The following is a 25,237-nucleotide window of genomic DNA, read 5'->3' on the forward strand; positions in this document are numbered from 1 at the left end:
AGACCCGCCCCTGCACAGTTACCAGCTGTCAGCTACATAAAAAAGGATCCTGGTGTTATTTGTCTCTCAGAAACAGTTCATAACTTCAACTCATTCATGTCACCTAAAAGGTAAACCTGTTTCTCCATCACCTGTTCAGCTCTGATGATCCAGTAAGGACATCTCCTGGTTTCATCTTCATGTTTCCCTCTCACCACGTATCCAAACCGACATCATGACCAGCAGCTTTACAGCTGTGGCTCCAGCAAACATCAGCTGATACTAGAAATTAATATTAAATAAATTCTAACAACAGCTGATCAAGCTTAAAAGTGCTGCTGCTGTTTACCGCGACGTCCGCTGGTTTCCTCTTTCTGGCGCAAAGTGGGCGATAAACAAACAAGAGAGAAAAGCCGATCAGCTGATCATTGATCAGTTTTCATGATTGAAGTAGAAACAGGAGAGGGAGGGGAGAGAATGAGAGAAGTAGATGCAACTGCGCAGCAAAGACAGAACAACTCCAGCTTTGTGTCTATTTTTTAATTCTAGTCCGGGACAAATCGCTTCCTTTTCACCTCAGTATGGAGCTCAGTCCAGCTGTGGCTCAATACATCAGTTGCTTAACGTGGAAATACACATCCAGGGATGAGCTTACACACCTCACTTCCCTGGGAGAGTTTTCCCCGAGATGAAATGCCGCAGTTAGGAAGCATGTAGGAGGCTCCAAATGCTCCAGACCGCCGTCTCGCAGACAACAGCCGCTCTGTCACGTGACACATGCTGCTCTGATGCGCCGAGCTGGGTTACGCCAAGTAGCGCGTTTTGTGAGGGGATTTTGTGATACTTCGGGTCGGATTACATTTTTTATTTCTCTCCGATATCCGATCCAGTAATTTAGGTCAGTATCGGAGCGATATCGATACGTCATATCGATCGGTCCATCTCTAACAAAAACTGAAAATCTGAACCAAAAGCCAGGGGCTACTGAATCCTGACTGAAACTCTCAAAACAAATCAAAACTCCACACCTGGCTCACAAACACCTGCACATCACTCACTATAGCATTTACTGACACTGATCATCTATTTTGGAAGCATTCTTCACTTTCATTAGACCACGTCAGCCGGTTAGGTACCCGAGTCCTAGCAGCGAAGGAGCTGTGCAGACATGTGACAGACTCTTTGGATCTCCTCGAGCTGCTGCAGTCATGAATAGTTCGGTTTCATCTTCCAGCTCCAGCCTCACCAACTGAGTGCAGCACACCACAGTCCTGGCTCCACAATGCTGTCGCCAGCTCTTCCCTTACTTTATGCTCAGTCGTTATCCCAGTTACTGACACAAGCTCACAATGTAAGACAGAGTGGCCTGGTCATCAGAAAGCACTAACCTACCAATCTCTGTAATTCTAACATAAGGAACCTTATGTTATTATGAAAAGGATTTCATTACCTCTTAAAAATGAGACCCTTTAGTTCTCATTGAGACTGTGCCTCACCAGCTGATCCTGTATTAGGCAACATGTGTTTTGTTGTTTTTTGCTCTCTCTCACCTGCCGGGGGCGGTGCTCAGTATGGGCTCCCGCCCCTGGCCCACGCACCTGCCATCTCCACACCTACTGCCTACCCAGGTGATGGCAAGGCCTATTTAAGATGGCAGCACTGTGTTATTCGTCGCTGGATCGTTGAGCTATCAGCGCCAGTCACTCTGCTGGTTTGTATTAATAAACTGACTGTCTACTCTGCAAGGACTCCCGGTCTGCGCCTGAGTCCATTAACTAACACCTGACAGAGGCTTGGCTCGAACCACAGCACCGCTGCCCTCTCAAATCAGCTTTTATGTTCCCTTCTTAAAGTTGACCAGCTCACTGTGGTTGATGATTCTTCTAACACTGACCAAGTCATTGAATTTAGTCCCAGTCAAAACAGTGGGCACCACCCTCGACCGCGTTTTCACCCTGGATCTATCCTGTGTGTGTCCGTTTTACTGTTTTGTAAGGTATTTTTCACACTTCTAAAAGTTTTGCCTTCCCACAGGACATCTCGACACTTTTTCCTACCTGCTACATTTTCAGCTCTCTTCTCTCATTTGCCCATCTGAGCACCTACCTCTTTATTATCTTGGTGCTGGCCACAATACTTCAAAAACAGCCACTGTCACCCCTTTGCTTAACCCTCCCCACATTTTAAACAGTTGATGTCCTGATGTGCTCGGGTGAAAGAGAGAGTCTGACTTTGTTTCTGCTTGATCTGTGTGCAGCCTTCAACATCACTGAATTGGAATCTCTGGCACTGCTTTCATGTGGTCACATTTTGATCATTTCAGAATTCACATTAGCAATTACTCAAACCCCCCCCCCATATCCATCACCGTCACTCCCTGATAGTAATGCATGAATGGTAAACATGAAATAGTCGGTTACAGCATGAAAGAAACACAAGTGGAGCTCCATTAGGCCTGGGCATCGTTGCTGATTTCTACAACCGATTCATTCTGATTCACAAGGTCAACTCAGAAATATAATTATGGTCATTTATCTTGGATATGTACTGTCAAGTAGGAACCTGCTACACCTTGTAAATTAAAAATATTTAACTCTGTTTCTCTGCAACTACAAACTGAGTGTAAACTGTCTAAGTATAACAAGAAAGCTGACACTTCATCACAGCAGACTGTGTCAAAGTCACTGAGGATAAAACACTGAGGTGTTCCTGGCCCGGTCTTTTGTAGCATATAACGCCCCTGACTATATGCTGCAGTAGATCAAAAATGGAAGAAAACCATGAATCAACATGTGAACATTACCTGATGCTGCTGAAGTGAAGCAGAGCAAACAGAGATTTTAGCTAAGCATTTTCCAATTTGGCACAATGTGTAAAAGCTGAAATTTCTTCAGTACTAAAAAGCAGAAATGGGGCTTTTTGACAGAGAAAAAACTATTTAATTTGAATAGGAATATCGATTTTTTTAACCCACCCCTATATTAGACGCACACAGCAAGGTGTCCTGTCACTGTGCAAGCGCTGGGATAAGTCTGAATGACATTATTCACTTTATGAAAACACAAATCAAGTCAAGTCAATAATCTGCTTTCCATGTCGGAGCTCCCCGATCATGTTTGTATGAAGGATGGGAACTCTCATCGCATCAGATCTAACATTTAACTTAACAACATTTTAACAGGATACAAGAATTATACACGTTATTAGATAAGGATACACTAGACCAGCGGTCCCCCACCTTTTCTGCTCCACGGACAAGTTTAATGTCCGACAATATTTTCATGGACCGGCCTGTAAGGTGTGGCGGATAAAAACAACTAAATAACATGATACGCCCGACACAAAAACTTCTATAAATATGATAATAAACAAGAATTCACCGTGTCCCACATAGCGAGCAGGTCTGGCTCAGATCTGGTATCACGCCGGCACTGCTGGCTGACGCCTGGCATGATGAGACGTAAGTCATCCAGATACAGGCCAGGCCTGGCATAGATGGCACTGTCTTATAGCACATCTGTCCTGATTGTGGTGTATGTGGCCCAGGCCCATAGAAAACAGGTCTGGCCCGGATCTGCCATCAAGCTGGCACTTCTGACTGACCGGTGTCATGGCTGAGTGTATGTCAACCAGATGTGGGCCAGGTCTGGCAATGATGGCAGTGTTTATGTTCCTATTTTCCAGGAGAGTAGAACAGCACTATATAAGAATCAGTCCATTCACTGTCTGAACAGAGGTTTGTCATGTTACTTTTGCACTGTTATGTTCCGGCACATGTTGTCATTACATGGCTTGATTAAGGGATACATTAGGCTGACATCTGAGGCCAGAGCTGAAACTGTTCAGGGCCAGCAGTGTGCCTGCAACTGGCCTTGTGCTGGCCCATGTGTGGGCCACCTCTGGCAAACCTGATTGATCTGGGCCATCAAAAGGCCGTCATTCTTTGCGGTATGTGGGCCATGTGTAAACACATTGTGTGGGCCAGATCCGGGCCATTCCAGTTTTGCTATGTGGGGTGATTGTGTAACTTTATTAGCAGCCTCCTCCTGAAATGCGCCAACAACATTGAGAGTAACATCCTCCTCTGTGCCCCTTAATGCACTCTCGTCGTTATGGTAACGCGTAAATTATTTTTTTTAAATAAGTGAGTCTGAAGCTGGAAATCTAATGGGTGATGTTGAATGTTATCGGTGTATATGAACCACAGGTTAGATGTCAGTTTAAGGAGAAAGACTACTTCCAGAGTAAGATGGATTAAGTAGGACACAGTGTCCACAGGGGAGAGAGTGGGGACTGGAGAAGACTTCAGTGGACATGTAGGTGAAGAAAACAGATGTGATGAGGAGGTGTTCAGTAGGTATGGTATTAAGGAGAGAAACGCAGAAGGACAGATGTTGGTGGATTCTGATACTTCAGAAGGATGTGGAACATAGCATAGCAAGGCTAGCATGACAGTGGACACAGGAGGATCATATGCAGAAGGGGAGACTGTAAGGTGGTGTCAGAGGGGAATGCAGCCAGGCTCTGTCAGATGGCAGTCTGTAGAATGGCTTCAGACATTAAGAAGACAAAGCGAGTGAAGGCAGAGGCAAGGATTTAAATGGTGGAGGTTGAAGGAGGAGGAATAGTCCACAAAGTTCAGGGAGGAGCTGAGAAAGCACGACTGGAGTGCTGAGGAACTTCTGGTGTATCCTGTTGGACAGAGGAAGGAGAACATGAAGTTTTGGTGATACAGGAAAGCATTCACAGGAAGAGGTTGGCAATGAGAAAGTTCAACAGTCATGGAGATGAACAAAGTAGACAGGAGTGCTGGGAGGCTAGATGTACAACAAAGAGGGAGATGGCAAAGGAAAAGCGTTATGTGAGAACGAACACTGTGGAAAGAGAAAAGGAGTGGGTTCACCACAGCCATTTACAGTCTAGCCAAGGTCTAGACACACGTGCAGAGGAGGGAGAAAGGATTTGGACAAAGGATCTCGAAGATAGAGCAGCCAGCAAGGACGAAAAGAAGAAGACCACAGAGAAGGTTCCTGGATGTAGCAATGGAAGACATCAGGGGGGTTGGTGTGAGAGAAGAGGATGCTATGGGTAGGCTGAGACAGAGCCAGGCGATCTGTTGTAGTGACCACCAAACGGAAAAGCCGAAACACGTCATAGAAGTAAGATTAAGGCATTTATGAGTGTTACATTTTCACTATTCCCAATCCAAACGAAAACAGTCTTGCTGGGATACAGATCTTTCTCAGCTTTAACACTGCACACCCATCTGGTCACACAAGTCAGTGCAAGGCTTGTTCCCATGAGGAAAACTCCAGTGTGGGTCTGAAACGTGAGACCCTGCCAGAATGTCAAACTATGTCTGAATCACAGAGAACTTTGATCATTTGTTATTTCGCGAGAATTTGCTCTCGTGACTGCTTTTTTTAAGCTCTTAACTCTGTATGGCATGACAACTAACCACAGCATATGGTAAAATAGAGTGTTTCCTATCTCTATACCACCTGCAGAATATTTTTATTTCTTTCACTAAGCAGCCACTTTGTGTCAGGGAGTTAACCGGTAAGTAGCCAATATCACATTTCTAATGTGCTCTGCTTTGATTAGATTATATGCACCCACATGCTTACTTTGGCGTCCTTTCAAGGGCACTTTGAATAAGCAAACACCGTTTGTCATCAAGTCACTGTAGTCTACTGTCAGTTTGGAAGAAAAATGAATCGTAATCAGATTACAGACACTCCTTTTCTACACAGAGTAACAGTAACAGCCCTCTTATTTGTCCAGTACAGGTGCCTGCATCACAAAACTGTTACACCATCAAGCAACAGCAAGAAGTCACTGCAGCTGATGAAAAACTATTTAAATTGAGAAACAAAAGTGCTTTCACCTCTTACACCAGACACAGAACAGCATCCACACATAAAAGCTATCAGTTGTTATTAGCCAACCAGCTAAAGTATTAAGTCACAACATATGCCTCCGTCTTTTATTATCCTGGCACACAAGTAGGCGTGCCAGGATAAGAAAGATAACACATTAAAGTGGAAAGATTAGCCTGAGTAACAGGCCAGAGTAAGACTGAGTAAGCTTTGCAAAAGCCTGAGGCACAGGACATTTATCTAGCTGCTGTTTACTTCCCCAAGGACACTTTGGTTAATGACTGCCCACTTTAAAATCTACTGGCTTTTATTTTGCTGTATAGTTGCTGGACATGCATGCAATTTAACCGCTATGGGAATGTTCAGTCAAAGGGTCGGACAACTGACAACGGCTTTCCTCTATAGCCGGAGCTGAGAATCTAACACATAAACCCAGGAAACTTTAACTAAAGGTTACATCTACAAGTAACTAATTACAATTACAATAGTATAACAAGTAATCAAGAGGAATTAAATACGTGGACTTCCTTATTCTTATTTATCTACATAATTACCATGGTTGATTTCAAAGCGTGAACAGTCACGTTGACCCATTCATTAAATATTTGTGGGAAAGTGCAGCGTGACGACGTCAAATGATAATAACACAAAACACTCATCATCCACCATCCTGCAGCATCTGACTGAAGCCTTAAATACTGTGCATAAAAATATTTATGTGAAACACACACTGCACAACCACCTGTGTCACAAGACAAGGCGTGAAACTTGCACTGAGATACTAACGGTACAGTTTGGTATACTTTGTTGTGTATTTTGTATGTTTTTGGACAAAGACACCATAGTCGTCATTTTCCTACGTACGTGTCCACAATACATTTTAAATCAAGCAATCAAGATGGAACTGACTTTCAGTTTTCATTCCACAGTTTCAAAAAAGAATTGCATTAACTGTTTACAGACATTGTTAAACCTTTAAGACCTACCACAGAACCAAGTCCGCCAGAGCTTATATTATATTTTTACCTGCTGTGGAGCCATTTTTGGGAGCATTTCAAGTTGCTATACATCAATACAACCATTATAGCCCAAATCTTAATAATATGTCTGCATTATGTGCATAGCAATTACATAAAACTGCAAAGAATGCGATAAACTACAAAAAATTGAAAATCGTTTTTGTTTTTTTAACATATATTTCTAGTTAGAGAAATTTAAGAGGCTTATCCCTCAAAACTGTAAATACAAAAAAGTTGCACAAAATAGTTTCCCACCACAGGAAACTTATTTTAAGTGTCTTCATAGTTTTATTTTTGAAATACACCAATTTTTATACACTGCAGGAAAAACGAAAATAAATATTATAATGCAAATTTGCAAAAAAAGCAGCATCTGCATCAAAATAAACTATTTCCAGCTGTGCAATATGAGTCCTAAGCATCCCAGAAACGACACAGAAAGTCATAAACTCAAATATAACTTTTAAAAACACCAGTATAGGCTCATAAGGCCACGATGGTAAAAAACGACATTTCCGCAAAATGACGTCACTTCCGGTTTCGGGCAGGTCATGGCGGACATGTGATAGTTCGCGCTGATGGACGGAGGAAGTGTTACAAACAGCTGATCGGATCAGCAAAGCGTGTTTCTGGAATATTATGTTTTTGTTGCTGCAAGTGCTTTTTATGCAGTTTTTGCAAAGCTATATGTGGAAGGAAACCGTGACCGAGGACAAGCTGATGGCATCAGATGTAAGTACAACTCCTCCGGTTTCATATGCAGAAAAAATTATTGCGCTAGCTTACGTGGTTGCAGAACACCCGGATTTAAAAATAGTTACGCAAAATGGAGCGTGCCGGCTCTGACCGGTTTTAAAGGGTTAAACCCAGTCTCTCATTTCCATCATCTCTACAGAAACGACACCCATTCCAATTATTTTAAAGCACCGCCTTTGATGAAGCAATCAATGTGCTGTGGGTTGGTGTCTTGCAGCGTCTATCACCCTCAGACCAATGTGTTGGTGGAGCAGCTGGATAAAACTCCACAATTCTCAAGGATGAATGCATTTGGGATCACTGCCCAGACCCTCTGCTGTTGGGAGCTACACCAGGCCTCCACAGGACTTTCTCCCTTTGAGTTACTCTATGGCAGGGAGCCGCGGGGGTGTTTAAAGAAAACTGGAGGAAAGTCCAAGCCCACCTAAGAAATACATTCAATAAGTTCTGGACTAAAGCTACACACAGTGGGGAGGTTGTCATTGGAGAACAGGAACCCAACAGAGGGGCTAGGCCCAGACCATCTTTACCAAGAGGTAAAGTGCTGTGCTGCTCCCTTCCTCTAGCTCAAAGTTACTCGCCAAGTGGCAAAGAGCCATGGTGGGGGACGCTGACCTCCTCAAAGCATCGAGAGAAGCTAAATCCACTTCTCTGGCGAGCCTGGTGAAGGGAAAAAATAAGCTGGGGCCGGGGACGCCATGTTTCACTATTCCCACCTCCCTCCATTGTGAGGACTATCTCACACAGGCCCAGAGAGCGGATGTTGCTGCAATGCAACAGCGTTTTGCAGATGTGTTCTCCATCCTGCCTGGTTGTACCACTCACATAGAGGACAATTTTGACAGGCGCCCTGGCGTGATGGTGTGCTCACGGCCCTATCAGTTACACAAAAGACAAATTGTTAAGATGGAAAAGGCAGAAGTGCTGAAAATGGGACTAATAGAAGATTCACGCCCCACAGTTTTTGTGGTGAAGAAAGATGGGTCTATATGGTTCTGTGTTGACTACCATAAGACCTGAACGAGGTCTCACAGTTTCATGCGTATCCCATTCCCCGGGTCGACGGGGTGGTTGATTGCTTTCGCCATTACCTCCTGGGGCGCTCTTTCACCATCTGGTCAGATCAAACCCTGCTGCAGTAGCATGAAGCATGAAGCATGCCAACAGCCAGATCACCCAGTGCTATCTGGCCTTACAGCCTTTTAAGTTCAAGCTGGTCCATAGACTGGGGGTACACATAGTCACTGCTGATCATGGTGGGCTAGGCTGCACGGCTCCCCGGCCTAAGTCAGAAGTGGGGGTATGGGACAGGGTGTGGTCTGTGGCTCAGCTGCAGGGAAGGGGAGGAGCAGTGGGTTCACGGTGTGGCGTCATCAGCTAATTATGCGTCTTCTGATGATAGAGCAGTGATTGGCTGAGCTGGAGTGTGGCAGCTGGAAAGGTGTGGAGTGGACTGACTGAAAAACACTGTAAATAAACATACACTTGGGTGTGGTTTAGCTCAGTGGGATGAGCGGGCAACCGTATGCCATATGGCTGAGAGCGGCGGGCCCGGGCTCAGGGTTTGAGTCCGACCCGCGGACACATCCCCCCCTCACTCTCTCCCTCTGCTTTCCTGTCAGTCTTCACTGTAACTATCCAATAAAGCCAGAGAAAGGCCTAAAAATAATCATTTAAAAATAAACATTTCATTGGCAACGAGAATATGATTCCCAGAGACTCGTGAAAACATGAATATTGATGTTTAGCATGATTTAAACGTGTGTGTTTGTGTCATCGTTTGATCATTTTAATGATATATTTGCTTTTCTTACCACAACACATAGAAAGCTTTGTAGCTAATTATAAACACTTTTTACATGGAATACCTCATTGAGAATGCTTTCCAGTGTGGGAGGTGTGTCCACTTGTGGAATGTCAAACTCCTTATCATCAATCTGAGAACAAAAGTCAAACAGAAACATACAGGATCAGAACGCTGCACTAGTGTCTCGGTGTCCTGCTTTAACTTATCATGTACACAATGCATTTTAGCACAACACAAGAGAGCATGCAGCACAATTATGACTGCAATTTATAATAATCAATTGTAATTTGTGACTGAACATTCTTCAAACTAAGCTTTGCTTTGCAAGGAAAACACATTTGTGAGCAGCAGAGTTGAGTATGTGGGTAGTGCCCATGCAAAACCAGCTTGTTTTGCTATTTACTTTATTTGTTGTTTGGTGCTGTTTGATGCCCGGAGTCTAAAGAATCAAGCTACATTTGCAACTTAACACTTTTTCCATTTAACAAACTGGAGCTTCAGGAGCATGTGGAAGTTTTAATCACTGGACTGGTTCAGGACAGTCTGACTGTGGAAGCCGAGGCCAAAGGTGCTTAAGCCACATAAACCACCTGTGTAAAGAGCTGCAGACTGCAGTTTACAGACTTATCCCGTCCAGCCATTACAACTTAAAGGAAAGTTTTCACTGCTGTTATTGAGTCTGAAGGTTGATTTTATATGGACAACAGCTGATGCACTTCTGCCCATGAGGAGCACAGACTTCATTTCTGCTGCTCCTCTAAATTTCTTCTCTGTAAGAATTATGAGTCTGTGTGCTAAAAGAATTCTTTGACACTATTTCCCTTTTTCAGCAGATCGAGCTCCTGCAGACTCCAGATGAAACGTCCACTCTGTGTGGCTCTCACAGCAAACACTCGGTCACATCCAATAGAGACGACTGTGCTGCGGTTTGCAGACACGTGTAACAAAGCTTCCATACACAGCTTTGCATAATGGACACATGTAACGACAGCTGCTCCATCCTGAACTCTCTGCTCTTTAAGCCCAACATACATGACAAGTACTGCACTCTGTGTGTACACATGCTTAGATGCAGCTGACCAACAGATGGCAGCATTAGATAGCTACACTGTATTATGACAGCCTTCCATAAATATGTGCTAAGGTTACAATGCAGGGCTATGTTACTAAGATTACTTTACATGACAGCAGCACAGTGTCTTGTGAAGCCTGTTAGGAATGTCTCAGTTGAAGGAAGAGACCCTACAGAGTAGAAAAGCACATTTTAATTACTGCTGAAACACAGTCCACTGTGTAATATCATAATTAGGGGCAGATCCTTCTGACAGAGAGCAGAACAAAAAGCAGTCAAAATCCAGAATGAGCTTTGACTGTCCTCATGAAGCCAGAAGACTCCTTGAAAAGCTGCTGACTGTCTAACTCCAACTGAGGTTGTAGGCTTCAGGAGGCAGCTAACACAAAGAAAGAGCTCAAAGCCCAAAGCTGCTTTTCCATTTATGGATCAATTTTCTGATACTTACTAATGGAAGATTTGTTTTCTTTCAGTTGCCGTCTCTTTTGTTTCTCTTAATGCAGGCAAATGCTTGTGCAATTAAATTAAAAGAACCCATCTTTTTGCCCACATTGTCTAGAAAGTCTTGCTCCTCAAGCAAACAGCAGCCAAATGGCCAATCTAGCAGGATCCCCTAAGAACTTGCTATTACTTCATCATGATTTAATCACACAGCTTGATTCACTGAACACAGATTCAGGTGCTGGAAACATTTCCCAGGACATTTCTTTGAGATTGACATGATAGAGCTGGTGCAGTACAATGCAAATGTCCCATCACGTCCCAAAGCTGCTCTGTTTGGATCTGTTGGCTGTTTAGGCCATCTGAGTACAGTGAACTCATCATCATATCTGAGCTGATATGAGATGGTGTTATCCTCCTGGAAGCAGCCATCAGAGAATGAGCACAGTGCTGTCATAAAGGGATGCTCTTGTGCATATCGTGGTTGTAACAAGTGGTGACTGACTTCTTCTTGCATTCCTAACAGCACGAAGCAGACTCGCCATTCTTCCCAGTCCTTTGACAACAGCAAGGCTTTTTCTCCCAGGGAAATACCCAGGAAATTATGCACTAAATTCATACCATGTGATTGGCTGATTTAAGAATTCCCATTCAAATGCAGTTAAACAATTGTACTTAATTGTACCCAATGAAGTGGACAATTAGTGTTTCTTAGGAAAATCTGAGATCATGTATTAGAAGAACTAAAAAGAAATGCATCTGTGCACTGAAGGTGTTTTTGCAGAGGACAATGAACACTGTTTTATACAAGACGAATGCTGAGAGTGTAAAAAATGTCATTTAAAAATGCAACAGTTCATCTTTTGCTTTTAAAAAAGGAACATTCTCCTTAAAACTGACCACAGATGCACCGATCAGCCAGGGACAAGAATCTTCACCATGTTTTGGGCCCTGACCAGTGACGGGCCAGGCAGCCTCGCATATATTATTATGAACCATTTGATTTTAAGCATGCACAGCACTTGCTCAGCGGCACAATGTCGCTCACACATTCACAGAACAAGCTAACATGTGGTTAGCGTGGAAGCTCTTTGCTGTGAGTGCAGAAACAAAGCAAACTGCAAAAATGTGCGTGACAACAAACCTCATCAGACACTAAATCACGTTCAGTCAGCTGAACTTTAAAGATGGTAACAAAGTGGATACAATTAACAACATCCAGAGCTCAGAGGCAGCTAGCCTCGTCATGAGGACCCAAGAAGGTTAAAGGACAATTGGGGAGAAAACGAAAAAAGCACTGATTTCCTGTTATATGCTGAAGTTAGAAACCTCTGATGGTAAACGATGGACGCACTTGACATTTGTTTTGTTACAAAAATCTCTGCACTTGCTTTTGTCTGGTGAGGTAAAGGTGGGAGGCTGTACACCAGCTTATTCTCTCTTCATCTGCTGCAGCTCTCCAGTAGCAGTGCATGTTTTCAGTTGTTTCAATGACAGAAGATCATGGAGCTTACAGCACTTTGGGGAAAATTAGAATTATTTCTCTTTTTATAACAAATATTTTGCATTGAAGAAAAGTTGTTGGGGTTTTTTGCTTTTCTTTAATGTCAGTTATAGCTCTTAGAAAGAAAACTGGAATCTGCAAAAAGGACCAGGTCAAACTAAGGAAAAGAGAAAAGCAGAAATCGGATGATCTCTATGACTGTCTTATTGCCAGTCTGGGGAATCGATGTTTTCGTTTAGATAAACTGTGCCACGTCCCGACAGCACAGTGAGAACTACTTGATTACATCCCAAAAGGTTGATTCTGCTCATCTGGACGTAAAACCAGTTCATTCTAAGCGTGTGCAACACATTAACTTTTGGGGATTTCCTCACCTGGATGATTGCGCATGCATCACATGACAGCTGTCACACTTTAACATACAGCCTTGGTCATAAATGGGCTCACCAAGCTCACCTTGAAAACAGTAATGCTGGTATGGGCTTTCATCACTACATTACATCATATTATGCAATTTGAAAAAGTGTAAACAAACAGGCGCCACTGGGCCTCATTTTGAGCCATCGGAGGATAATCATGATCGTTATTAACACGGCGTTTCTGCCCTTTCACGTCAGAGGCCCGTGCGTTGGTGATTTATTGCAGTCGCATGTCATTCTTTCACACCTAGATCAAGGTGTAGTCCAGCTCTTCATGCACCTGTAAACGTCACCGCTGTCAGCTGAACTACACCCCAGCGGAGTTCGTGCTCCCGCTAACCCCACACAGCAAAGCAGGACGAATAAAGAGCCTCTCACCGAGTCCACTTCCATCAGGTTCAGCTGGGAAGAGGCAGACAGTAGGCTGTGGGAGTCCGGGGAATGCGACATGTCTCTGTTTACACGGACAAAACTCGGACCGCTGCAGAAAACAGAGGCGCTTTCCGTATATTGATCTACGCATGCGCGACAATGCGTAGACAATTCAAATCGGAACTCGAAATGGGTTTTACGCCCTTCCTTTCACAATAAAAGCGCAGGACTCATACAGTGAGTGAACTCGGCTCAATCCTCCCAGTGACCCTGTGGACAAGTGGAAATAAAAGGATGGACAGACATTACCTCGTTAAATGAACTCTGGCTATAAAGCCTATTTAATGATCAATGAAAAAAATGTTAAAAAAAAAAACAAACTTTTAAAAGTAACTGCACAAACAAAGAAAAATTTGTGTAATTACCAATCAAATCATAAGAAATATTCACTGATATTGTATAATACGTGTCTCTTTAGTTGTACACTAAACATATTTCACACAAAATATTTTCATCTGTTTTAAAAAATACAGTAATATATGCTTATGAGGTTTGGCTTGAATTCAAACTCTGCTTTGTACATTCTGCATTTCAGAAAAAAATCACAAAGAAAATTCCTTACAAAATGCACACACAAGAAGCTTAAAACTCTCCTGCAACTGAAGAGTTTTAACTGATGTAAGGAAAGACAACCACTTTGTAGAAACAAGCAAAAAATAGATGCAGATACTGCTACTGAGGTATTTTAATCAGAATCTCAATCATAAATTCTTTTCAAAATAAAAAATATATGTAGATTTTATAAAGGATAGTAAAATCACTGTCTCACTCCCTGGGGATGGTATGTGTTCCTCAAGCTCCTCGCGAGTTTGAGGGATCTGTGCATCTTAGCTGATCCTAGGACTGCACTCTTCTGGACAGAGACCTCTGATGTTGTTCCTGGAATCTGCTATAGCAACTTTTCTACTTTTGGGAGTTATAGCTCATAATGTTCCTATTATCACTGAGACCTTCCTTCAACATCTGCTCCAACTGGTCCTGCAGTCCCTGGTAATTCTCTGGTTTCTCTTTTCTTTCTTCAGACTTTATCCTTCAAGCTCGGGTCCTCTACCAGACGCCTGGGAGCTTGACAGTCCTCCGATCCTCCACCTTTCTGTCGCCCCTTGGTATTTTTCATTGATCATTTATTTCGAGCATTTGCGTACATATAAACAAAATAGAGCATGTATACAGGAAGGAAAACACTGTCTCCTAGTACAACAGGTGCTCGAAAAGGAGTGAGAAGAAGTAATTCTTATATATCTGTGAAGGTTCTCAGTTATCCAGGTCATTGACGCTTTTCTTTCCAAGGAGCTTGCAAAGAAAAGCGTCTGGACTTCTTTAAGTTGCTTGAAGACGTTTCACGTCTCATCCGAGAAGCTTCTTTAGTTCTAAGGTCAAATGGTGGGGAGCCCCAGATTTAAGCCCAGTGGGAGTGTCCGCCTGCGGAAAATACAGAGACATGCTACAAATGTGCTCACAGAGAGAACTCAGAGAAACCAGACAGACATGGGCACGTGACTGGGTAAACAAACATGAGGACACTCATAAACAAACCAGAAATCTATCATAAATAACAAACTCAGAAGCACTAGAAAACTAGAACACAAATATCGCATACTTTCAAAGAAATAACCCAAAATTCCAAAACCAAACTGAAAATACTGGGTCAGTGATCCAGGACCATGACAGGGTGCTCTGCTGAGCAATCTAAATCCCATATGTAGTCTCCACTCTTACAGTGTTCACAGGTCAGCATCTGTGTTTCTTCTGATATTTAGTAAAAACTTGTCTTAAGCTGTAATGCAATACAGCATTAAAGCTGTTAATCCATCTGCTGGATCATGGATAGAGAGCTGGAAGTGTACGGAGGTGGAGTCCTGCTCCTAAATGAAGTTTTCCCTTTGACTGTCTTTTTAATTCCCTGAAGCAGCTGGTTGCAGTGGAAGCTTAGCGTCTGTTTCAAACACATTTTTGAAAATATTTTCTTCTTGGCCTTTTATTGGCTTTATTGACAGAGACAGTGAAGAGATGACAGGAAGGAAAGCAGGGGGAGAGAGGAGGAAGCGATTACGTCTTTAAGGCATCTCAAGCATGCTCAATCATCCAGGTAAGTAAATTTCCAAAAGTTCTTTCTGTTAATCTGGAAATCTGGAACTCACATCACTTAGTAATGACAACAACATTATCATCCTTCCGGCAGACAAGGGGAGGTGCACAGTTTTGCTAAACCAGAAAGACTATCATGAGAAAATACTTATGAGCCCCTGAAACGAGACCCAGGAAGTGGCTACAGGAAGGATAGACTGTCTGAGGCAGTTAGAACAAGACGAGGCTACTACCTCATACCACAGGCTGCACCCAGGGGAAGCTACACCAAGTCTGTACGGGTTCAGCTCAACACTGGCATTATTGTCCCTCACATAAATATTGTGAATGTTGACATTGTTGACATTGCCATCACTGACACGGTCAACATCTGGTTCATTCATTCATTCCATGAATGAATGAATGAATGAATGAATGAATGAATGAACCAGCCTCCAAAAATGTTATTATAGATACCAAGATAAAGATTGTTCAGTAAGAGTGCACTATTAGGTTCATAAGCTGGTCCCTGATCTCCTCTTGGAAACATTTCTGGGTTAACCTGTCGGCCTCCAAGATCATTTTATCTTTTAATTAGCATTCATAGCTGCTGAAAATCAGTTATTCATCAACTTCAAGACTGAATACATGTGCTTACCATTACAGTTATTTAGTGATCCATCTGCTCTTCCACTCATTTTGACTACAAGGAACACAAAACAACAATGGTCACTAAACCTCAACTCAGAATGTTCAGAGAATTTGCTTTTTTGTGATAACTTCAGGCTGCGTCCACACGTACACGGCTATGTTTGAAAACGGAAAAATCCTGTCCACATGTGCAGTTTTGAAAAAATATCTCCTTCCACATGTAAACTCTAAAAACAAAGTCAAAAACTGTCAAGAACACGCCAAATCTTAACTGTGTAGAAATGTTGGCCAATCAGAAGTCTAGAAGCCTGGGAGGAAAACCTCTCAAAACCTCACGTACTTCTGTACAATGTAGCTGCCATCACCAGTGTGTGAGTGTGTGTGTGAATGGGTGGATGACTGAATGTAGTGCAAAGCGCTTTGGGTCCTTAGGGACAAATACAGGCCATTTACCATTTCTGAAAAGTGTTTTTCTTTTCCTGGAAAAGCCGCTAATTTTGTGTTACTTTCACGTGTCTTCATCCTTTCAAATGTTAATAACTAAAGACAGCATTTTGGCTAGAATACACTCACAACTTTGGAATGGGCAAAATGCATACAGCATACATAAATGTATTTATTTTATTAAATTTATTCCAAACCGACGTCAGGATTTGGGTTGTGAGAGCGTCTGTGTAGAAGCCCCGTCTGATGCGCGCTCTGATGCCTCTGTCTTTCTAAATGGAGGCACAGTAACTGTGTGTGTATATGTCAGCATGTATAAACTGCAGATACTAAGATTAACAGCAACAGTATTTTGTCACAGCGTGACGTCAAAAACGGCGCACACTTTTGACGTTGCCTGAGTAAATCTCCGTTTTCCTCGTCCACACCTAAACACAAAAACGTAGTTTTCAAAAATCTCCACCCTGGCAGGAGTTTTTTAAAATCTCACCTTTCAGTGACTCAATCTGCTGTTTAGGTGTGGACGAAAGCCCCAAATGCATTATTTACATTTTTTTTTAATTTATTCCAATAGTTCCTGTAAAGTTCTACTCTAAGAGATTCGTCTCGGCCTTCACGCAGGATTAAAGCTCAATAATGAGTACACACACACACACACACAATATAATACGTTTCTTTATGACTGTTAGGCAAAAGTGAAGAGAACCCAAAGTTATCACAACATATATCCACTGATATGGTCACTAATCTTTCCCGGAGGCATCACTATGGCAACAAAACAACAAGCATTAAATGAGGTTCCAAACGACAGCAACCAAGCTGTTTTCAGCGCTTAATATTTAACACGTCTTTGTTCTAAACTTTATTTGTACAAATCTGTGATGCTGATGTGCACAACCTGGGACTCTGCTGTGAGTGGTGTACTTCGACAGCAAAGAGCTGAAGCTTATGGTGGCGGCTGCAGCCGTCGATATTGTTGTCTTGTTTATCTTTATTTTACTGTATCAGTAGTCACCTCATGTATGGATTGGATCTGAGAGTGGTTTACCCTTTTTTATATATCGTTGCAGACAGTGAAGGCGCTGCGTGGGAAACTCACCTTTTTTTCTTGTCGCTTTTTGCATGCACCTCGTTGCCTGAGTGGAGAGGGCACTGAACATTTTCCTTTTTATACTGTTTTGCCCAGTTGGGGTTCAGGGTGAGTTGCCACCAGAGATGGGCAGTAATGTGTTACAAGTAATGCGTTACTGTAATCTGATTACTTTTTTCAAGTAATGAGTAAAGTAAGGGATTACTATTGCAAAAAAGTTAATTAGATTACCGTTACTTTCCCGTAGGAACGCTGCGTTACTGCGTTACTAAAACTGTGATTTTTCTGCGAGAACGTCTCACGACAGTGACGTAAGCGAGTGCGACGTTCGTGACAACATGTCACGGTGAGTTGTGTGGCTGTCAGTGGCTGGACCCACGTGCAGGACTCGGAGACAAAACATTAACTTAAACGACGGCTTTATTTGCTGGAGAGTCACCCTTGGACGATACATAAACAACAACTTAAACTAACTAGACAGGAGATGCTGAAGGTAGACGACCATGGATACACACACAACAAAGGTGGAGGACGCAACAACTGGCAGGGAAAAACACAGGGCTTAAATACATACTGAGGTGATTAGGGAATGTGAAACAGGAGGAGAGTACAGCTGGGACTCATCAGACATGACAAGACAAGGGGAGGCAAAACTCAACACATTGACATAGTACACAGACTTTCAAAGTAAAACAGGAAACTGAACAGACGAGGACTAAACTAGGGGATACAGTGACAGAAATCAAACCCAAGAGAATCAAAACACATCATGAAAACAAAGATAACTAATACAAACAGAAAAACACTGAGTCCACAGACTCAGGACCGTGACACAACAGCTGTGTGCAGATCAACAATGGATCATATATCGAGTGTGGAGAGAGTATGAGCGTGCAGCGTTTAAAGCGTGGAAGTACTGACCTTACTTTGAGTTTGATTCCATAAAAAGTGACAAAAACATTAGTGTCCGCTGTGCGTGGGAAGAAAACTTCTTTTTACAGCGAAAAACCCCTAAACTTCCAACAAGCACCGAGTAGCTACGACGTAATGGGAAACTCACAGAGAAACTCGCGGATTCTTCCACTGACCGCGGCACACCTGCACCAGGGTAAACCTCCGCCTGCCCCACTCCTGCTTTACAGGTGAAAATAGAGCAACAGGACCGCTGAGTCTTTGACTTTATTTATTTTCTGCTGTGTTTTACTTGCATCTATTTGAAAGACTGAGTGTAAACACACAAAATATTTTATTTTATGTGCTGGAATGTGCAGAAAATAGGTTTACATGTTAAACTAATTTCTTCCAGTCAGAGAATGTTGCATATAATTAAATCTTTGCTTGATGCATAAAGTTAAAAGATTAAAACTAATAAAACAAGTTACAAAAATAGACTTTTTCATGATAGGTTTGTAGCTTGAACCTATTCGCTGGAACGTTGAAGACAATATAATTACACAGCCAGCAAGACACAAGTAGGCAAAGTTCTTCATGTGTCTCGTGCACGGGAGAGAACCGGACAAACGCCGTTCCTTCGCTTGACCCCAGTCGCTCTCATCTGCTCCCCCGTAACACTGCTCTTTTATTGAGGTTACATGAATATACATAGGTTCATTAACATATATGACATCTACATACAAACAAAGAGGACCTTGCCTGTGCATTGTGTAAGTACACACACACACGTGTGTATATATATATATATATATATATACACATACACATATATGTATACGTGTGTACATACATACATACACATATAGACTGGGACTATGGCGCCGTCCTGGAATGATGCTACAATTGTCGTAATCCATAAAGAGGGCAAGGACCCCACAAATTGTCAATCATACAGGCCAGTCTCATTACTTAATACTGATTTGCGCATTCTCACCACGATTTTAGCCAAAAGAGTTAGTAAAATTATTACACAGGTTATAAATCCAGATCAAACGGGGTTCATTGCAGGAAGGCACTTTGGGGACAATGTTCGTAGATTGTTGAACTTAGTGTCCTTGTACAAGACCAAACAAGAAGAAACGATGATTCTGTCTCTTGATGCGCAAAAAGCATTCGACAGGGTTTCCTGGCAGTACTTGGGCCATACACTTGAAAGATTCAAATTTGGCCCAAACTTAATTAAGTGGATACAGATTCTTTATTCCAACCCAATGGCGGCTGTACGGGTAAATGGAACAATATCAGCCAGATTTCTGCTGGAACGTGGGTGTAGACAAGGATGCCCACTGTCGCCCCTGCTGTTCGATATAAGTATTGAGCCTCTGGCGCAGTTGATTAGAGATGAACATGAAATTCAGGGCCTTTCAATTAATGGAGAACAGCATAAATTGTCCATCTATGCAGACGATGTACTTTTATACATTTCAAATCCTGCAGTCAGTGTACCTCATTTAAAAGAAATTATTAGTACATACGGTTACCTCTCTGGTTACAAAGTTAATATTGACAAAACATTGGCAATGGATATAGGAGGAAACATTTCACAAACATTTAAGGAGCGATGTGGCTTTAAATGGCCAAACGAAGGTATCAAGTATTTAGGAATTCAGATTCCTCACTCATTATCAGACTTGTTTAAAGTAAATTATGAAGTTATAGTTGCAAAAATAAAAAAAGATTTAGAGAGATGGACAGTCCTGCCTCTGTCTTTCTTAGGTCGGATCGAGAGTATACGTATGAATGTATTGCCAAGACTTCTAGACCTTTTCCTGACCTGTTTATCACCTTCCATGGCTCCAAAACACTGGAAGCATCAGTGCCTATCAGTAGCTCCACATCTGCATTAACGTTGTAAAGTTTAACAGGTTTAAGATGAGGCCACTGATCGATGTCGCTTTGCTGGGGAATATTAACTGTAGAAACTGGCATAGTCTTTTGAGTCAAAACATCTGGCAATGGCATGAAATCATTTGCTTCCAAACCAGACAGAACTTGTGTACTAACAATCTTATCTTGACTCATTGTTCTCAAAAAGATATTGGTCTTTTTACCTTTTACATTCAGCCTTTTTGCCAAAGTTTCTGTACAGAATGTACCTGAACTTCCAGGATCCAAAAACGCATAAGTTTGCACAATTTTATTGCTCTTCTGGCTCTTAACTTGAACTGGAACTATAGAAAAAATTGCATCAACTTCATGACCAGCCCCAATATACCCACATGTCTGAGTAGTTGCAGTTGAAAAGTTGACATTAGAGTTTGTCCTCTGTTGAGTTTGTTCCGAAGACGCACCTGGATCCTTTCGCTCTATATGAAGAACCCCTGGGTGCCTTTGGTGACACACGTCGCAATCCAAACGACTCCTACAGTCTTTGCTTGTGTGACCAACTTTTAAACAACCAAAACAAATTCCCCTTTCCTTGATAAAAGTCAACTTATCCTGATGCGTTTTAGCTTTAAACTGCTTACAATTCTCTAGTAAATGATTGCTGTGTGAACAAAACAAACAACTATGCAGAACGGCGGAAGTTGTTCTGCTTCCAGTTGATTGAGCTTTGATTCCTGGCACTGTACTGACATTAGTGGCAAAACTACTTCCCTTTTTTCTTTGCTTGGTAGAACTTGAAGCTTTAAAGCTGCTTCCAGATTGTGAGTCTTGTATGTTGCCAAACACTGGATCTGATGCTACTTGTACCTGTTTTATTATAAAGGCAACCAGATCAGTGAATACTGCTCTGTAACCATTTTGTTCCTGCAGTTCATAGGCAACAACTCTCCATCTTTCCCTCAATTTGTATGGAAGCTTCATAACAACCATTCTCATATTTGAGGGCAAATCCAACTCCTTCATATAAACAACTTGCTGTGTTAGATTCAAACATCCTTGAAGAAAAAGAGAGAATGACTGTAGACCTTTCACATCCTCACTTTTAATAGGTACCCAACTCACAATCCTCTCCATATATGCAGAGGCAATTTTATTTTCGTTCCCAAAATGTTCTTCAAGAAGATCTTTAGCTGTGGAATAGCCCTGCTCAGGAGGTAAGTGCTGACAACTATGCACCAAATCCCTAGGCTGCCCCCTAGTGAACTGCTCTAAAAAATGCAAACAGTCGCTCCAGTTATCAGTTTTAGCTTCCACTCCATTTTCAAAGGCATTCATAAATGATCTGTACTGTAAAGGGTCTCCATCAAACACAGGGATGTTTCTGGCGGGGAGGACAGAAGATAAGTTTTGTTTTACAAGCAAAGTAGTGATGTCATTTTGTTTTTGCATAATATTTACAATCTCCTTCGTGCAATTCCCAGTCAAAGTAGGAGACTGAGGCTGTGTTTGCTGCGTCACTTGAGCTGAATCATCAACCTGATGTTGGGTTTGACTTTGTCTAGGTACGATTACTTGTGATTCAGATGCAGAATTTATACCAGAGTAATCTCTTGATGTTGGAACAAATGTATCGGCACAAGGAGTTAAACTAGGCGCTTCTTGTACGTGCCCTCTTTCAAAATAAGAGTTCATTCCATCAGAATGCTCAGAGCTACAAACTGAATTTATTTTTAAGACACGAAGCTTTGCATTAGTGGCTGCCAGCTCTGTTTCCAAGGATAATGTCTCCTTTTCTTTTCTCAGTTTCTCCTTTTCTTTTCTCAGTTTTTCCTCTTGCACTTCGATAGAATGTTTTTCTTTAATGCAGCGAGTCGCTCCATGAGCGCTGCCTTGTCAGCCGCAGCTTTAATGCATGCGGAAGATGTTGATGAAATTCGACTTTGCTGTGACAAGGTTTTTGAAGGTGGCTTTACACTTGAGATATTAGAGACACTGTCTTCAGGTTTTATTGCATCCAAACTTTCAACAGCTTTATCATTACGAACAGTATTGCTTTGTTCAGTATACGGCTCACCCGCCTCCTGCAACCAAACCTTTACTTTGTCCATAAAAACAGAGAATGCTGTCACCTTCGACTGAAAATGTGCAACTTGCCTTTTCACTTCATCTTCTGGCAGTGGCAAACTTAAAAAGGATTCTTGCAAAGCGTTTGCATCTTGATAGCATTTAATAAACTTCCCAAATTCAGAAGACACTTCCTTAACGTTCTCATGTGAGGTCATTAAAGCGGAAATTTTCCCCATGTACTCAGATGCTTGCTTACACATTGAACTGCGCTTTTCTTGGCATGTCTTTATATACAAATCCAAACCTTTTGGCGTAAATTTAACGCTTCTTTTCTCTGCTTGCATCTCAGTGTCATCCTCTCGTTTACTCTTAATATCCGACATTTTTATTGTCCTCTTGGATTATTTCAAACTTTATAAAGATGCACAGCACACTGAGAGTCCATAGCCTAAAGTACAAACATGACATCCATTTACCTGCCTTTTGCAGCGAACAAACATTTCCACAGAGGGCGTTGGCATGTTTCAATTAGCGATCCAATTTTGCACCAATTTAGTACGTCAAAACTCAGTTCATCAGTCTTTGTAGTGAAATTATGTCTTTAAACTCCAATAGCTTCACCGTTTTCCTTTACGGCTTAAACAATATTATCACTCACCAGCTTTGATGAACGAGTGACATGTTGATCCAGGCTTCAACATCACATCCGTCTGGATTACTCACCAGACGATCCAATAACTTTTATTCGAGTTCGACGGTGATCCTTGAAATCCTTATATCCATTAATGAAGGATTATTCCTTTGTCCACGGGAAGGTTTTTTACTTTATGTAGTGGCAATTCCTTTACTTTTGAAAGATCCAACGTCCCACAACTTAAAGTCCACAAGCCACTGCTGCACTGAGGTAATATTTCGTACGCAGGCAAAAGAAGTCCATTGTCCAAACATTTTAGTTGAAAGTTTTGGTTTATTTATCCATCTTGGCAAGCAATAACAAGATCCTTCCTGCTGCTTCTCCTGCTCTGGTAAAAAAAACCATAGGCCCACCCCAATGCATGCTGGTCCTAAACCAGTCTCTTTATTTATAGAAACAAAATGGCCCTACAGCTCTTACTAACTAATTTAACAAAATAACAACAAACAAAACAAATCATTTAAAACAAAATATTAACCGACAAATAAACCCCAAAATATAAGTAAACTAACAAACTTTAACTAATTTCAAAAATAAGAACAAAAACAAAAATAAAGAACAAATAGCTCCAACACCTGGCTTCAGAGCATGGTCAAATAGCGGGCTTTATAAACTATGTCATGTTGTGAGGAATGGGCACCTGAGCTCATTTGAACAGTTGAGAGGTCAGTTTCAGCTTCCTTCTTCTGACTTTTTTAGGTTTCTGCATTTTGGAGCCCTCACCCATTGAGGAAATATTTCTAAAAACATTTCAAAGTAATTCCTCCCCAAAAATAATCAGTAATTTTTATAACGCATTTATGAGTTTCAATACAAATGCAACTTTGGATATTAAGGCAAGGTGGGAAGCTGAGACTGGCACTCAAATTTCAGAGGACACCTGGGAAGAGGTGTTCGGTGAAGCCCATCTTGTGACTAATTCTGAGCTGTGGAGAGAATTTAAATGGAAGGTGGTCATGAGATATTTTAGAACCCCAGAGATAATGGCCAAAATGAAGCCTACAAATCCTGACACCTGTTGGCGAAATTGTGGTACTTATTTAGGAACCCATTCACATATATTCTGGTCATGCCCAAAACTCTGCTCATTTTGGAATGACATATTTAAAGTTCTCAACACAGTTTTCCAACAACCATTAACGAAAGACCAACAGCTAGCCATTTTAGGAGTATTTTTGGTTTTGCGGGAAACAATAAAAGTATCTCTTAAGAATCCTGCTTACAGCAGCACTAAAGTGTATCACTATTAAATGGCTGAATCTTGACCCACCTTCATATAATATGTGGCTTGATAAAGTGAGAGAAATTTACCAGATGGAGGAAATAACATACGCTCTGCGGATTCAGAGAGAGTTGTTTACTGAGCGTTGGCGACCCATACATGCTTTACTGTTTCAATAGTTTAGCATAGGTCTGTTTCGTTTTGTTCATTTATGGCTAGATTTGTCACGTTATTTAATGTTACATAAAGTTTTTGTTTTGTTTTCTTTTTGTTGTTGTGTGTTTGTTTGCTTGCTTGGGTTTTGTTTTGCTTTCCAGTTTTGCTTTGTGCTTCCTAATTGCAGTTCTTATTTTGATCTACATTTCTGCATTGCGGTTTCTGTAACTGTCCTACTTGTGAACATTGACAAGTACAAGTTACAATGTTGTAAATTATAATAAAAATTGAGTTTAAAAAAAAAAAGACAAGAAAGCTCCTTACCATGCATGGAGGGTTTCACCCCAAGTCCAGCACCCTGAGGCTGTACGCCAGGGGTAGGCAACTCCAGGCCTCGAATGCCGGTGTCCTGGAGGTTTTAGATCACACCCTGGGTTAACACACCTGAATCAAATGATTAGTTCATTACCAGACCTCTGGAGAACTTCAAGAAATGCTGAGGAGTCATTTAGCCCTTTAAATCAGCTGTGATGGATCATGGAGACATCTAAAACCTCCAGGACACTGGCACTCGAGGCCTGGAGTTGCCTACCCCTGGTGTACGCTAAGCAGAAGGAAGGGGGCCAGGGACTGGTGAGTGTCAGCACCACAGTCCAGGATGAGACAAGGAACATCCACGAATACATCACGAAGATGGCCCCAACTGACCGAGTGCTCAGTGAATACCTCAGGCAGCAGAAACCCAAGAAAGAGGAGG

At 41.9% G+C, this 25,237-nt stretch overlaps 1 protein-coding gene and 1 pseudogene across 2 annotated transcripts in view; both read right to left on the reverse strand.

Annotated features, from left to right (window-relative positions):
• vps8 (VPS8 subunit of CORVET complex) overlaps positions 1-13,411 on the reverse strand; it is an 83,712-nt gene extending 70,301 nt beyond the window's left edge. For both annotated transcript variants that reach the window (XM_085427206.1, XM_085427205.1), the window contains exons 1-2: positions 13,255-13,411; positions 9,502-9,570 (exon numbers count right to left, since the gene is read on the reverse strand). In XM_085427206.1, the coding sequence (XP_085283332.1) occupies positions 9,502-9,570; positions 13,255-13,326 (141 nt within the window). In that variant the 5' untranslated portion in view covers positions 13,327-13,411. The remainder of the gene's footprint in view (positions 1-9,501; positions 9,571-13,254) is intronic.
• Positions 13,412-21,387: 7,976 nt separating this feature from the next.
• On the reverse strand, positions 21,388-22,816 carry LOC146656479 (uncharacterized; annotated as a pseudogene).
• Positions 22,817-25,237: the final 2,421 nt, after the last annotated feature.

This window comes from Rhamphochromis longiceps, linkage group LG13 (assembly GCF_057381845.1).
Source record: "Rhamphochromis longiceps isolate RC_006_pf linkage group LG13, R_longiceps_female_GT1.1, whole genome shotgun sequence".
Taxonomy (NCBI): Eukaryota; Metazoa; Chordata; class Actinopteri; order Cichliformes; family Cichlidae; genus Rhamphochromis; species Rhamphochromis longiceps.